At 45.7% G+C, this 14,752-nt stretch overlaps 1 protein-coding gene across 10 annotated transcripts in view; it reads left to right on the forward strand.

The window, feature by feature from the left end:
- The first annotated feature begins 10,036 nt into the window (after nt 1–10,036).
- Zfr (zinc finger RNA binding protein) overlaps nt 10,037–14,752 on the forward strand; it is a 67,887-nt gene continuing 63,171 nt past the window's right edge. For 2 of the 10 annotated variants that reach the window (XM_006520057.1, XM_006520059.2), the window contains exons 1-2: nt 10,269–10,421; nt 10,713–10,812. In XM_006520057.1, coding sequence (XP_006520120.1) covers nt 10,385–10,421; nt 10,713–10,812 — 137 coding nt within the window. In that variant the 5' untranslated portion in view covers nt 10,269–10,384. The other 8 variants (NM_011767.2, NM_001358823.1, XR_001781521.2 and 5 more) reach the window with 7 other exon arrangements.

Consider the following 14,752-nt stretch of genomic DNA (forward strand, 5'->3'; position numbering starts at 1 on the left):
TAAACAGCAGTTCCTGACTGGCCAGCATTGTCTGCGTAAGCCATCCTCAGTCTCTCAGGCAGTCCTTAACTAAGTCCTCCTGCAGGAGATGCTTTTGTGGCTACTGGCCCCACTCTTCCTGCTACACTCTTCTACATCCAGAAAGGCCAGTTTGGGTCTGTATCATCATGAACAGGCAATGAGGCAGATCCAAGTTCCAGTTCCAGCAGCTTTGTCACTGGACATTATGAGCACAGCAATGTCTGTGGCAGACGAACATTCAGTCCTCTAGTGAGCACCAGCAGCAAAATCAAGCACAAACCCTTTAAGGTTTTACACTCAGACTGTGTCAACTCTGTCAGTAGCTACTCATCCAGGGAAGAATCAACTCCTGAGAAGTTTCTGGGTCCTGGTAGAAACTGAACCACCGAGTATGAGACCCTACAGCACTCATTCTTACTTCATTACTGTAACAAAAAACCTGAGGCAGTTAAATTGATGAAATAAAAAATGTAGCTCATTTTTTAGAAATTCAAGAGTAAGCACCAGTCATCTTGTGGTGAGTGGTGGCAGTGTGACATTGTGGGAGCCTTGGTGGGTAGTGGGCAGTGTCACATTGTGAGAAGCTGTGGCAGATGAGGGTGGACAGTACCACATTGAGGGGAGCACATGGTTGAAGAAGAGGTCACAACTCAAAGGCAGAGCCAGAGAACAATACACAATTTGTGTAGTTGAAACTCAGAGGGCCTAAGAGAACTACCTCCACCTCTTCCAACACAGAGAGCTAAGCATCTCCACCAGGCCCCGCCTCTTAAAGGCTCTATCTCCCAGCACTGCTCGCTCACTGAGGATCAAGCTTCTAACACACGAGCCACTAGGAGGCACACTTAAACAGTACCCAAACCACAGCAGACATCAAGTTCCCTCAGACAATGAGAACTGCCAACCACAAATCAAAGACAATCTGATTTCCTAACCACCAAATTAAACATGTTCAGCATTCCAAAACAGAATCTCCTGCAGACATGCACACATACATGTGTACATATCAGGGTGGGTCAGTTCACTAGGCGCTAATGAGACTATTAAAAGCAAATGACGCAGAATCTCTGAGCCTGGTGGCATAGACCTGTACCCCCAGGTATTCAGAAGCCTGAGGCAGCAGGCTTACGAATGGAAGAGCTGCCTGCACTAGAGTGTATCCAAGGCCACGTTGAGCACTTGGGTAGACCCTGTCTCAAAGTATAAGAAAGGAAGGGGAATGTAGCTCAGGGGTAGAAGCCCATAGGAAGCTCTAGATTCAATCCTCAATACAGAAAGAAGAAAGAAAAAGGAAGGAAGAGAGGAGAGGGGAAAGAGAGAGGAAAGAGAGAAAATTCCAGAATGTTGTGGTAACAGTTCTTTTTCCCTTGCACCCTCTTCTTGTAGCTATTTGTACAACCCCATAGGGTTCCTGTGAGTGCCCGACTCACCAGCAAAGCAGACGCCACAACAGGAGTCTTCTGCAACACGTTTATTGGGAGAGCATTTACTGCATAGGCAAGAAGACCCTGAGCCCAGAACTGGTGCTGCTTATATAGGCCTAGGAGAGGTGTGACTCACATCCAGATTGGTTATGCATTCTACCTCATTTGTATGTTCCTCATCTGATTGGTTACTCTCTCAGTACCTCACTGAGCCTCATTATCATACCTCATTTGCATGTCTCTCATCTGATTGGTGATTCTCTCTCAGTACCTTACTGAGCCTCATTATCATGCCTGGGCCAGGAAGTGACTTGGTGAAAAACTTTAGTGCATATGTACACATTGGTTGTTTATCCAGACTTATGCATGGTGGCCAGCGGTAGCCAGCGCCACCTTGTAATGACATATGTGGCTTCCCACAGGTTCCCTATGAAAAGGGAAAAAAAGAAGGAAATCAGGGCCTGTGTCAGTGATCAGTCACGTGGAAAACAGGCATGAACCGCTAGTGTTGATGACTGTCACCCTGCTGCTCTGCTTAGGGGCATTCTGAGGAGACACGGTGTTCTAATTTTAGAACATATGCTGCCAAAGTAAGCACCTGAAACACAGCATCAAAGGCAGGTCTGCAGGAGTGCGCCTTATCATTGGCTTCCTATGGAAGGATGGTCTGCACACGGATCTAGACTTGAAAATGAGTGTGAGTTGATAGGTTTGCCAGATGACCAGGTCCTAGGTAAAATAAGGCTAAAAATTTTAATAATTCATATAGCTGTCTATAGTGTTTAAGTGTCTATATGCTTAGTCATACATGAACCGAACTCAGGTCCTCTGGAAGACTAGCAAATGCTCTTAACTACTGAGCCACCTTTCCAGCCCCGGAAGATGTTATTCTATTTGTGTAAAAGTATACATATGTATCAAAAAATTAGAATAAGAGAGATTTGTGTTAATAGACTTAATTGTGGATTGGAATATTAAAAGGAATTGAATAATGCAAAAAAAAAAGATAAGAGAAAGTTATGACAAGCAAGTCCAGGTACATTACAAACCTTTCAGAAAGGTCACAGGAAGTCAATATACTCGTGACCCATGTATCTGAGGTACCCCAGACTTAATACACACCATTGTTCATAGCAAAAGAACTCTGAAGATGTGATTAAGGTGATCCTGAATTATCCAAACAGATTCAAAGATCCCAAGAGAGGAAGACAGAAGTATAAAAGTCAGAGAATGAGGGCTGGAGAGATGGCTCAGCAGTTAAGAGCACTGCCTGCTTTTCCAGAGGTCCTGAGTTCAAGTCTCAGCAACCACATGGTGGCTCACAATCATCCATAATGCAATCTGATGCCCTCTTCAGGGGTGTCTGAATTTAGCGACAGTGTACTTACACATAATAAAATAAATAAATCTTTTTTAAAAAAAAGAGAGAGAGTCAGAGAATGAGCTAGAGACATTACTGCTTAGATGATATGCTTGTAGATGATCTCTTAAATGTTTGCCTCTTTCATTAACATAGATAGATAGATAGATACATACATACATAGATAGATAGATAGATAGATACATAGATAGATAGATAGATAGATAGATAGAAATACACACACATATTTGTGTGTGTGCGCACGCATGCACATGGCACACGCATGTATGTGTAGAGGCCAGAAGATAACCTCAGTCAGCTCTCTTTCCACCATGTGGCTCCTGGGGATAGAACGCAGGCCATCAGACTTGGCAGCAAGCATCAACACCTGTGAGCTGTCAAGTCAGCCCTTCTTAACCGGTTAAAAGGTGGCTCCTGGTGAGGAGAAACCACAAGGATGTTAAGGAATTAGGACAAATTCATGTTATCAAGACTGAAATGAAGCTCAATGGTGGAGTATTTGCCTAGCATGCATAATGGTCCAGTCCCCAGAAACACACACACACACACACACACACACACACACACACACTCTTCACACAAAGGTCATTGTCAGCTAGTAGGAGAGCTGGGATTTGAACTTGGATCATCAGATTCCACTACTACACTATCCCATAGAGTAGGCAGTAGTCACAGGTAAGTCTTTACATTTAAATTTATATAGCTTCTGTAACACCAGTTGCATTTCAAGTACTCAGTAATGGCTACCATGTTGAGCAGTTAGAGAATGATTTCATATTGAAATAAAATCCTATTGGATAGTATTGCTCTAGAGTGTCGTTCCAAATCAATATGCCTTTTAGCATTTGCTTATTGATATGGTTATCAGTGTCTAAGTGAGAACACAGTGGCTGAGACTCTTCAAGCTGCATTTATTTTTATATCTTCATATATTTTTAGCAGTGCTAGGGCTGGAATCCGTGGAATCGGTAGTGCCACCAAGTTGCAGCCAGCCCCTCCATGCCTTTAAATAGTTATTCCTCATGACTGTGTGGAGTTCTTCAAGTTCTTCAAATTCTTAGGAATGTATTACCGACACAATGAAACCCTTTATAACACTAGTGTTTGGATTTGAGATTTGGCAGTGAACACGGTGAGTCAGAATGTCAAGGGAACCAGGAGGACAAAACTAGGTTGGTATTTCCTTATACGCCTGTTATCACGATGGGTGGTAGCTGGGGGTGGTAGTGGTGAAAGGTATTGACTACATATGTCTTTAATACGTTGCTGTCAAGTATTTAAGTGCCTACTTATTCTAGGCATGGTGGCAGACATTGGAAACTCAGCGGTCAGATGTAGTTCCTGACCCTGAGGGGCTTATGTTCTTTCCTGAGAGGAAGAGAGATACACAGCTAGGAATAACAAGTTTATGAGTTGGGAAACGCAAAGAATGGGAGGGAGGCTAACTAGGGAGACAATGATGAATGTTCTAGAAGTTCATAAGGGAGAAACAGCCACAGGCACTAAGGCGGAGAACAAACATAGCTGGTGACCTACCACCAAGATCACATGTAGTGAGAGGTTCCTCCTACATGTTTTGGGATCACCATATATCATAAAGGATTGGCCTGCTGGAGTCAGTACGTAAGCCGATAAAATTTAAATTCTGCCTCTGCGTAGCTTACTGGTTTTTTTTTTTAAAGAACCACTGGAGATGATGTATTATAATATACAGGACTGTTCACATGGTGCCATTTCAAAAAAATCGTAGATTCCTTATATCTCCATAGAGATTGGTTTAGGAGATCTGACCCTTACAAAAAGATCAGTGGCCTGCTTAGGCAGTCTTAGGCAAGACACGTGTGAACTAGGGAAGAACTGGGGCAGGGGGAGGAAGAAAAGTTTAGATATTAAAGAAAAGATGCTGGGCATGGTAGTACATTCTTATCACTCCAACAGTCCTGAGTCTGAGGTGGGAGAATTGTACATTTGATGCCAATCTAGGCTGCCTGCATCAGGGAACTCTGTCTCAAAAGGTAAACCAACAGTCTCCTCCTAGGTGTGAGTCAGCAGAAATATGAATAGAGGTCATAGCAAGAACTCCCATCCCTGTGCACCAAGTGTGATGGCCCACAGCCACAGTCCCAACACTGAGACGAAGAAAGCAAGACTGTCTCCAAACTTGACAATGGGGCTTCAAAATACTATGCTAAGTGAAGAGAACTAGACCAAAAAGATAGATGTTCTTAACGTTTATTCATATGTCCAAAATACACAAATCCATAGAGATAGAAAGTACTTCTATGGCCAGGCCTGAGGTGTAGCTGCTGGGTAATCCTCACAGGAGGCTGAGGTGGCAGAATTGTTGCCAGTCTTGGTTACATTGTAAATAGCAACCTAGACAGGGCCACAGAGCAAAGAAAAATGGGGGAGACAGACTTGGATTCAAAGCTCTAGGTTCAATCCCTAGAATTTGAAAAATAAACAAATACCCAATCAGGGGTTGGGAGAAACTGAAGACACATGATTGCTAATTGGCATAGACTCCATTACTACAGTGAGAAAAATATTTTCAAGCTCTGGGAGTTCTATACCTCAGAGAATGTATTAAATGTCATTGAGTTAAATACATTAAAAGAGTGATTCTCACAGTATGTGAAATACAGCCTTTCTTTTGCGAGGCTAAGTTGAGACAGTCTCACTCTGCAGGGCAAACTGGTCTAAAACTCACCACAGGCTGGTCTCAAGTCTTGCTCTTCTTCACTCTAGTTAAGAGTTATCGCTGTGATAAACACTATGACCCAAAGTAGCGTGGGGGGGGGGGGGTGGAGGTTGATTTGATCTTACAATTCTTAGATCACATTCTATCACTAATGTAACTGAGGGCAGGAACTCAAGGCAGAAACCTGGAGGCAGAAATGGAAACCATGCGGGAGCACTGCTTAGCACCAAGGATCACCATCCTCGAAATGGCACTACCACCTCCAGTGAGTTGGGCCTCCCCCACACCAATCATTTATCAAGACAGAGCCCACGGACACGCCTACAAGAGAATCTTCTGGAGTCGTTCTGACAACTAAGATTCCCTCTTCCCAAATATGTGTAGGTTTGTGTCAAACTGACTATAAAAACCAACTAGCTCTTGCTATTTATTCTTCTTGATACATAGTAGCTAATGTGACCTGCTTTCTGCCTGGTTTATCTGTATTCCACAAGGTCTCTCAGGAAACCAGGCCTCAAAGGTGCAGTTGAAGACAGGCTTTCTCAGATGAGCTCCACCTTGTGGCTAACAGAACTGCCAATTAACATTCTCTAATTTGTCTTCGGATGCTAGTTGAGGTTCATAATTATAACCCCAAATACTGTGGGACTCCAGCACTGCATTCTGACTCATCAAAGCATGATTAAGCTGTGCATCCTCTTGCTTGATCACTCTTCAAGTGCTTTCTGGTGACTTGTCACTAGGCATTCGATATTGGCACTCTGCGCTCAGAAAGATCATAGTTTGGTGGGAGAACTCCCCACCCACCGAACCACCACACAATAAAGTTGTAGCTGTGACGAGGCAACTGGGCAAAATCGCACTGTGCTCTGGGAGCACAGTCACAATCTGATCAACCGAAGAGGTCACAGAGGGGACATCATGGCGGGATGCGGAGGGCAGACTGCATTGAGTTTAGTCCTCCACTACCTAAGGCAAAGAGAAGCAAGAATTCTAGGCAAGGAGATTGTAAGATGCCCTGTGTGGGCAGAGGGGACATGTAAACAGGAGGTCAGGGTTGTTGACATGATGAGAATACGGCGTTATAGACGGTGAATAGGCAGGAAGGCCAGATCATGTAAAGTCTTGAAACTTAGAAGTCAGCTTTGTCCTGAGGAGGATGAGGAGCACAGGCTTACCTATGTAGCATAGGTCGCTGACTCCAGTCAAGCACGTCTTTGTGTGTTTACCTATGTACCTCCAGTGTGTGAGCTTGTGAGGGCCTGTATACATATGTGCATGTGTGTGGTTGCACATAGAAGCCAGAGGTGGATGTCGGATGATCTTTGCTCTCCCCCTCAGATTTTGAGGCTTTTTTATTTTCAACTGCAGCTGAACTGAGCCCTTCTGATTGGACTGGCTAGGCAGAGAACCCCAGGGATCTTCCTGTAGCGTCCCACTTCTGCCCTTGTCCCCGCAGAGCTGAGGCTGCAGGTGCAGGCCATGGGGTGCTGAGGCTCAGCACTCTGGTCGGCATGCTTGCACGCCATGGACTGAGGCTCTCTCGATCTCCATCAGTTGCTTATTTGTTGCTGGTGCTATTTTGTTTGGAAGCAGGATCTCATGTATCTTGGGTCAGGCTCAGACTTCCTGTTTAGCTAAGGATGGCCTTGAACGTCTGACCTCCTGCTCCTATCTTTCCAGGGCTGAGATTACAGGGGTCATCAATTGTGCTCAGTTTATGTGATGATGGGGCTTAAAGCCAGAGCTTCCTGAGTGAATGCCAGCTTAGGCAAGCGAGCGCTCTACCAACTCAGTTACATCCTCAGCTCCAGGAAAAGTTTGTTTTCTGTTCTTAGCCCAGGGGATTGTATGCTGCTGTGTGGCCTGGCTGGGTATTCTGTGACATACTCCTCAAGCTTGAAGCCATAATGAAGTTCTTGGATTGTAGGTGGATATTCTGCATGGAGTATTTACTTACTAGAAGGTTGGTTTTAAAAAGAACATCCAGCCTTGTTTGTTTGGTGTGGGTGTGTATTACACAAGCAGATAAGTAGACGGACAGACAGAGATATACTTGTGTGTATGCCATGGACATAGGTAGAGGTTAGAGGAAACCTTGTAGAGTCAGTTCGCTCCTTCCATCTTTCCATGAGTTTCAGCGGTCAAACTTGAGCCTCCATGTTTGCACAGCAAGCACCTGAATCCTGCTAAGCCATCCCTCGGGGTCCCAGTTTTGGTTTTGGTTTGTTTTTAATAAGAAGTTTAGATGCTGCTTTAAATCAGTCCCATCTGACTCTTACCACAGCACTCTGAAGAATACTTCTTCTTCTGTATTTAGTGTATGCCTGTGTATATGTGTGGACACGAGAGGGAAGGTCAGGGGACATATTGTACCTGCCTGGGCCATTTGGCTTGATAGCAAGCACTTTCACCTGCTGAGCCATCTCAATGGCCCATATGAAGAAGATGCTGTTATTCCTATCTTAAGAGGCTCCAAAAAGTTAAATAACATTAATCAGAATATCCCCCTGCTAGCTCCCCCAAGACCCAGATCTTTTTTTTTTCTTTCAGTCTGCTCCAAACATCTTTCCTAAACAAGGTGAGGGCAAGCTAAAGTACTTACTATAGGCTAGCCTGTCACACCCCGAAGGACCATCACCACCAAGAAGCCAGTTTCTACTTCAGTTCAGTGTAAGTTATCAACACTGTAACTCTATCCTCTCAAGACAAGCAGCCAAACAGAAAGCCAGCCCTTAACAGAAATCAACAATTGCCACCCGACTCTTCTCCTCCCATTTAATGCAAATAGCTTACTAGTGGTGAGGCTTATGGAAGCAGCTGGCTGCTTAGCTAGCCTAGAGACTTCATTGTTCCGTGAAGTTCAAGGCAAGTCACCTTTTCAACACAGTTCTAATGCCCCATATGTAGGAGATTTTTTTCCCCCTTAGCAACACAATTGGGAACCATCAGTGTTCTCGAAAACAATGACACTGATTTTCCCCCAAAGCCCTACATTTTCCCTTTGAAATGAGAAAAAAGACAAACCAGGCAGGTTCTCAGAACCTGTACTGTTGTAGGAGGTGTGGGGGTTGACGCCAGTGGGGACTGAGGCAATGTTTGCCTTAGGTAGACTAAAGCGCTGATTTCCACGGGTGAGTTCTGATTCACTCTGACTGTTTTAAGGCTCATCAGACTTAAGAGATAAGCAGCAGGGGGCTGCTGGATGGCCACGAGGCAGGTGAGAGGTGAGGTGCAGCGCTTCCTAGGCCTTGGTGGAGGCAGGGTAAGAGCAAGACGACAGAAATCAGTCCAGGAGTGGCTGGGAGAGGGGATGGAAGGGGAGGGAGAGCCCAGCGGAAGCAGTATAGTGAGTGCCAGGTCTCCAGGTCAGCCAGCAAGACCCTAACTAAAGGAGAAAGAGAGAGAGAGAAGAGAGAGAGAGAGAGAGAGAGAGAGAGAGAGAGAGAGAACGATCGCTAGCTCAGGTCATCTCAGCTCCATCCCTAGCAGTAGAAAAGAAATGGGCGGGGGGGGGGGGGGTGGAGGTGGGGGAGGTGTGACTGAAAATGGCCTGAGACAATACAGAGATAACACTAAAGCATCTGTAATGAAGACACAGTTGCATGCAGTAAAGAACTATTTATAAAGTATTGATCCTGACCCAGGGAGACCTGGCACTCTTTTGAAGCTCAGGTAAGGAGTGAATAGGTGGGTAGTTTCTATTTTGAAACACTGTCTCCCTCTGTAGTGTAGGCAGGTCTAGAACTCTGGGAAATCCTCCTGTCTCAGCCTCTCCAATGATGGGATTTATAGGTGTATGCCCCTCTACCCAGGAAATCTAAGACTCTCACAAAGACATTTGAACTGGTCATCCCCGCACTCAGTTCTAGCCAGAGTGACTTCCTTGATACTCTATAGACTTCTCCACTGCCCTTCCTCCAGGTAGCTACCTGGGTGGTTTTCTTGCTTCTGTCAGGTCTCTATTCCAGGGCTTGCCCTAACCGCCCGAACTCCCCTTATCTTCATTGTCCTGTTTTTATTCCTAATACTCCAGTCCCACCCACCACATTTTCTATGTTTTTGGCTCTAGTGTGTCATAAGACTTCCCAGAACAAAAATTCCATGTGAACAGGGATTTTGTTTTGCTCCTACAACATGTCACGTTTCGTTTCTGGCATCTACAACGCCCAACACCTTGTTGGGGGCCGCCAACATGACCCTGAAAGGCTCCTTGTCTGTGAGGTGGGGCGGGGTCTTGGCAAAATGTGTGACCCCTGTGACAGGCAGGGTTCTGGGCAGATGCTTGGTGCAGCACTTCCTCTGCTCTTTTCCCCCCCATCGTTGTCTCCTCCCCTTTCCAAAGGCCAGTGACAAGCAACAGGAATTAGGCCAGCTCAAATGTTAATGGAAATTAAAGGAGAGAGGAGGGCTGAAAGAGAGAACAAACGCAGCCGCAAAAGTAAAGGAAACCGGTGAAAAAGTAAGGCGGCGAAAAGGCCAACAGACGTCACGCTATCTGGTCACGCTGCCCGACTCCCCCGCGGCCGAGCGAGGCGCTCTTCCTCCGCCTTGTAGCCTCCCTGCAGCGGGTGCGAGTCACCATCGCTTAGGATAAGGCCGGGCCCGTAGTCCCACGAGAGAACCCCACATCCGCACCCCAGAAATCCGCTCCTCGGGGGGCCCTGCGCCAGCCCCCGGGTGGGGGGTGGGGGGGTTGGCGCGGGGCGTAAGGACTACATCTCCCAGGATGCATCGCACTAGCGCGCTTGCGCGGTGCGGCCGGCGGCGGCGGTCTGTTCTCCGCTGAGGAGGAGTGGGGCAGAGGAGGGAGGCAGCGGGTGAGAGTTCAGAGTTCAGCAGCAGCAGCCCGAGCCCATGATTCCCATATGCCCTGTAGTTTCTTTCACCTATGGTGAGTCTAAATGTGGCCCGTGGAGGCCTCTGCCATGCCCTGCCCCGGCCCTGGGCGGCGGGTAGGCGCGGGGGTTGGGGCCAGCTCCGGGGAGGAGGCGGCGGCCGCCACCCGGGCGTGCGAGTGAGTGAGGGAGTGCGGGGAGGGAGGCGGACGGCGGCGCGGCCGCGGTCCCCGCCGGCCAGGGCGGCTTCTCACGGCCCCTTTTCTCTCCCTTGCCATCCCTCGGCACCCCGACCCCTTGACGGCTGCCCTCCCGCCATGGGACCTGACTCTCCGTGCCCGCCGCAGTGCCCAGCCGGCTGGGGGAAGATGCCAAAATGGCGACCGGCAACTACTTTGGATTCACCCACAGCGGGGCGGCGGCGGCGGCGGCTGCGGCCCAGTATAGGTAACGGCTCCCCGCCTTCTCCCTTTTTCCTCTTCCCTCCGCGCCCCGCGGTCCGGCTCCCGCCGACGCTCCGGCCCCGCGGCCGCATCCGCCCCCGCCCCCGCCGCACCGCCCCGAGAGCCCGGGTCCCCGCGGCAGGCGCGGCCGGGAGCCCCCCGCACCCTCCCCACACCCGCCCTTCCCTGCCGTGTCGCACTCGGCCTCCGGCTCCGGCGGACAGCGGCCCCCGGAGGGGCCGAGACGGGGGAGGGATGACTGCGGAGGGGTTGGGGACGTGGAGGGCCTTGGACGGCCCCGGAGGTAAAATGGCCTCCCGCGGCCTTGGAGCGGAGCCGAGCCGCCCGCTGCGGCCCCTCGGCTTCCCGGGTCCCCGCCTCCACCCTGTCACCCCCCCACCTCTTATCTTCCCTTTGGCTCGGGGAATGGAGAGAGAGTGAGCCGAGGGGCCTCGCGCGGAGTGCGGAGTCAGCGGCCTCTACCGCGACGCCCCCGGAGCCCAGATCACACAGCAGGTCTTTGTCGGTACCTTCCCTTGGCCCTGGGTCCCCGACGCCACCAACCACCCCCCTGCCCCCAGCCCCTCAGATTAACTGCCACTTTGCCAGCGTCATCGCCTCCATCTCATTCCCTTTGGGTTTTCTTGCTCGCGGAGATGTTAATATGCCAACCACCTGTGAATCGTTTAGCTGTTAGACCGAAAAAGATGTGCGAAGTTCCTAGGGTAGATGATGCGTGTGTAGCCTTTGGAGCCATTGAGGACGGCTCCAAGTGGACCGGTGGTTCTCCTTTGAGGTCTTCCCCCCTGCCCCTCGCCCCGCCCGGGGAAAAAGAAAATGCCAGTGACTGTATACCGAGTAGTTGTGGTGCCTGGGATGAATCCTCTACCTCCAGATAGCTGTCATTGCTAAAGTAGCTGTAATTCCTTATACATCTTATCGCAGAAACAAGAGGCAAAACCCTGTATTTATTGGACCGTCATGAATCAGAGTAAGACAGCTAGTCGCTTGGTTCATGCAGTAAGCATACAGTTTTATGTGTGCCTTAGCATATTTAGGATCATGGTTAAATTCAGATAGCTTTTTCATCCCATTTACCTTAGGAGAGTCATGTATTTAAAAGAGGCTCATTGGAAAACAAAATTTTAGTAACAGTATCTTTGTGATTTTTTATGACATTTGGGACATATTTTTTGAGTTTCCTCTGTAAAATGGGATACTGGCTAATAATTGGGGGCTGAAAATTCTAAAGGAAAAAAAAGTTACTTCATTTTAGGGAATCCTATGATACAATTTACTACAAGAGATACTGTTTTACATATTACTGACAAAGAAAAAAAAATCTATCAATCAAATAGATGAAATGCCCCCATTTTTTAAAAAAGGTGTTAAAATTGTAAATTATTATATTACTGACATAGGTATTTTACTGATTGTTGAAAGCCTCAATCTTAAGGTGGTGGCTTAAAAGTCTCTTCAGGCCAGTGCTGAGAAAAATGACTGAAATTATATCTTCAGAGCAAAATCATGGGACATTTCAGACATTAACATGTTATTTGTTTTACAGACTTAGATGTGAAACAAGCAAAGTCTTGTGAAGGGAGAAAACATAGTCAAACAAAATAATTTCTTTTTTCTTAGGAAATGGCCTCTGTGCCCATAAAATCTATTGCTAATGAGTAACATGTGTTCTAGAAAATGCTGTGTTTAACCATTAAATTTTTCTGTTCATTTTGTACAATATTTTTCTGTTTTTTTAGCATTCAATGAATGACAGATTTGCATTTTAACTATTTAGGTACTGAAAATTGGGAGCAGGAGTGTTTGGAGTTTTTAAAGGTTTTTTTTTTTTTTTTTTCCCCCAAAATGCAGGGCTATAGATTTTAAAATTATTTCAATCCAATCAGTATTTTAAGAATGTTGAATACCAGCTTAAGTAAGCTTGGTAAATCCTGGTTCTAGAGAGATGGCTCAGTGGTTAAGAGCACTGACCTCCTCTTCCTAGAGGTCCTGAGCTCAATTCCCAGCAAGCACATAGTGGCTCACAACCATCTGTAATGGGATCCAGTGCCCTCTTCTGCTGTGGCAGTGACAGCTACAGTGGACTCAGAGAAGTAAAATAAGTCTTTTTTTTTTTTAAGTAGATTTTTTAAAACTGCATGTATCACCAGAACTAATTATGTCTTTTTACAGAGGCATAAGTGAAAATCACTGGTATTTAAACACAAGAATTTATGTGTAATAATGCTAATGTTTGAGGAAGATGAATAAGTAACAATACTAACAATGTTGATTGTGGTTAGAAACAGTTATGATAGAACTTTAAGAGGTGGAAAAGCTTAGTTTGCATATATATATATATATATATATATATATATATATATATATATATATGTATATACACGTATTCCTTAATTTGAAAGATCTCAAACTTGGGGAAGTGTTTGAAGTCTTTTACATATGGATAAGTTGCTTCACAGTCATTGACTATTGATAACTCAGAGTGAACATCCAAAATCTCAATTCTAGTTCTTAGCTTTCCTAGCCATATCAATATACAATATATTTGACTAAATTTCCCTTGGATTCCCCTGTACTCCATGCTGGAAATGGAATGCTGATTCTTCATGCATGTTGCAGTTGCTCTCCCACTAGCCCCAGGTTTGGTGTTTATAATGCTATACTAAAGAATTAGTATGATATGTTGTAAACAAGTTCCAAATAGATTATCTTCACTTGTGATAACTCATACTGAACATTTCTGTGTTGAGTGGTTATTCAGTCTTTGTGCTGTAAGGTCCCACTTTCTGTTTTCCTATTTTGTATATTTTTTAAGGACAAAGTAAACTTAGGATGCCATTTGTTGTTGTTTTTGTTTTGTTTTTGTTTTTTTGAAGATTTGCTTCCAATTGAAATTTTTCTTGAATGTTCTGTATATGTGTTTATATATTTCTGATAAGATGCTCACTCAGTTAATGGGTGAGGGACACAAGACAAAACAGGTTCTCCCCTGGAAAATGGTAACCAAGATGGCTTCATGGCAGAAAGTGAGTTTAGTTGGAGAACTCAGGTATTGAAAAGGTATACTGTTCTCTTAAAAAAAGAAAAGAAAAAAACTAAGGGAGGACACACTCAAAAAACAAAGATAACATGTTGACTATGTTAGCCTCACATTCAACCTTGAACTGTAGGTCTTTTTGTTGGGCTTTTAAGTATTCCCATCACACCAAGCAGATTCCCTTTTGTTTTTATTTATTTTTTGTGTCGGGGTCTCATGAGAGTCTCAGGCTAACCTTGAGCTCACTCTGTAGCCAAAGATAACCTAAAACTACTGATCTCCCAGCTTCTATTAGCGTCACACTCAGTTTAGCATAATTCTCTTTATTATTGTACACTGTTTCCTGTGGATGTGTGTTCATGCCCAGTGATGTATGTATTTAGCTCCCCTGTGGAGATGAGGTTGCAGCAGAAATCAATTCTATCCCTCCACCAGAGTCATGTGGCTTGTAGGGCATGTGCTCTTACCTGTCTTGCTGGCCCTAAGGTAATTTTTGATGGGGGTGGGGGCAGCAAATCCTGATATTTTCAAAACAGACTTTTTTTTTTTCATCCTCTTAATGACAGTGAGTTTCTCATAGTACTCCAGGGATTGATTTTTTTTTTTTTTTTAAGAGACAAAGTTTCACCACGTTGCCTTGTCTGGCCTGGAAATCACAAAGAAACGCCTGCTTCTGCCTCCTGAGTGCTGGGATTAAAGGCGTGTTCCATCACTCCCAGCAGTACTTGAGCTAGAGGGGGTTTTATGGGATACACAAATATGTAATAAAAAAGGTCATTTATATTCTCCAGTGAGCAGAAATACAACCTTTTAGTGTTTTAAACAGCCATTTTCTCTTCACTTATTCTTGAGAAAAACCTTAAACATTTCTTGTAATTTTCATATT

This window comes from Mus musculus, chromosome 15 (genome assembly GCF_000001635.26).
Source record: "Mus musculus strain C57BL/6J chromosome 15, GRCm38.p6 C57BL/6J".
NCBI classification, from domain to species: Eukaryota; Metazoa; Chordata; class Mammalia; order Rodentia; family Muridae; genus Mus; species Mus musculus.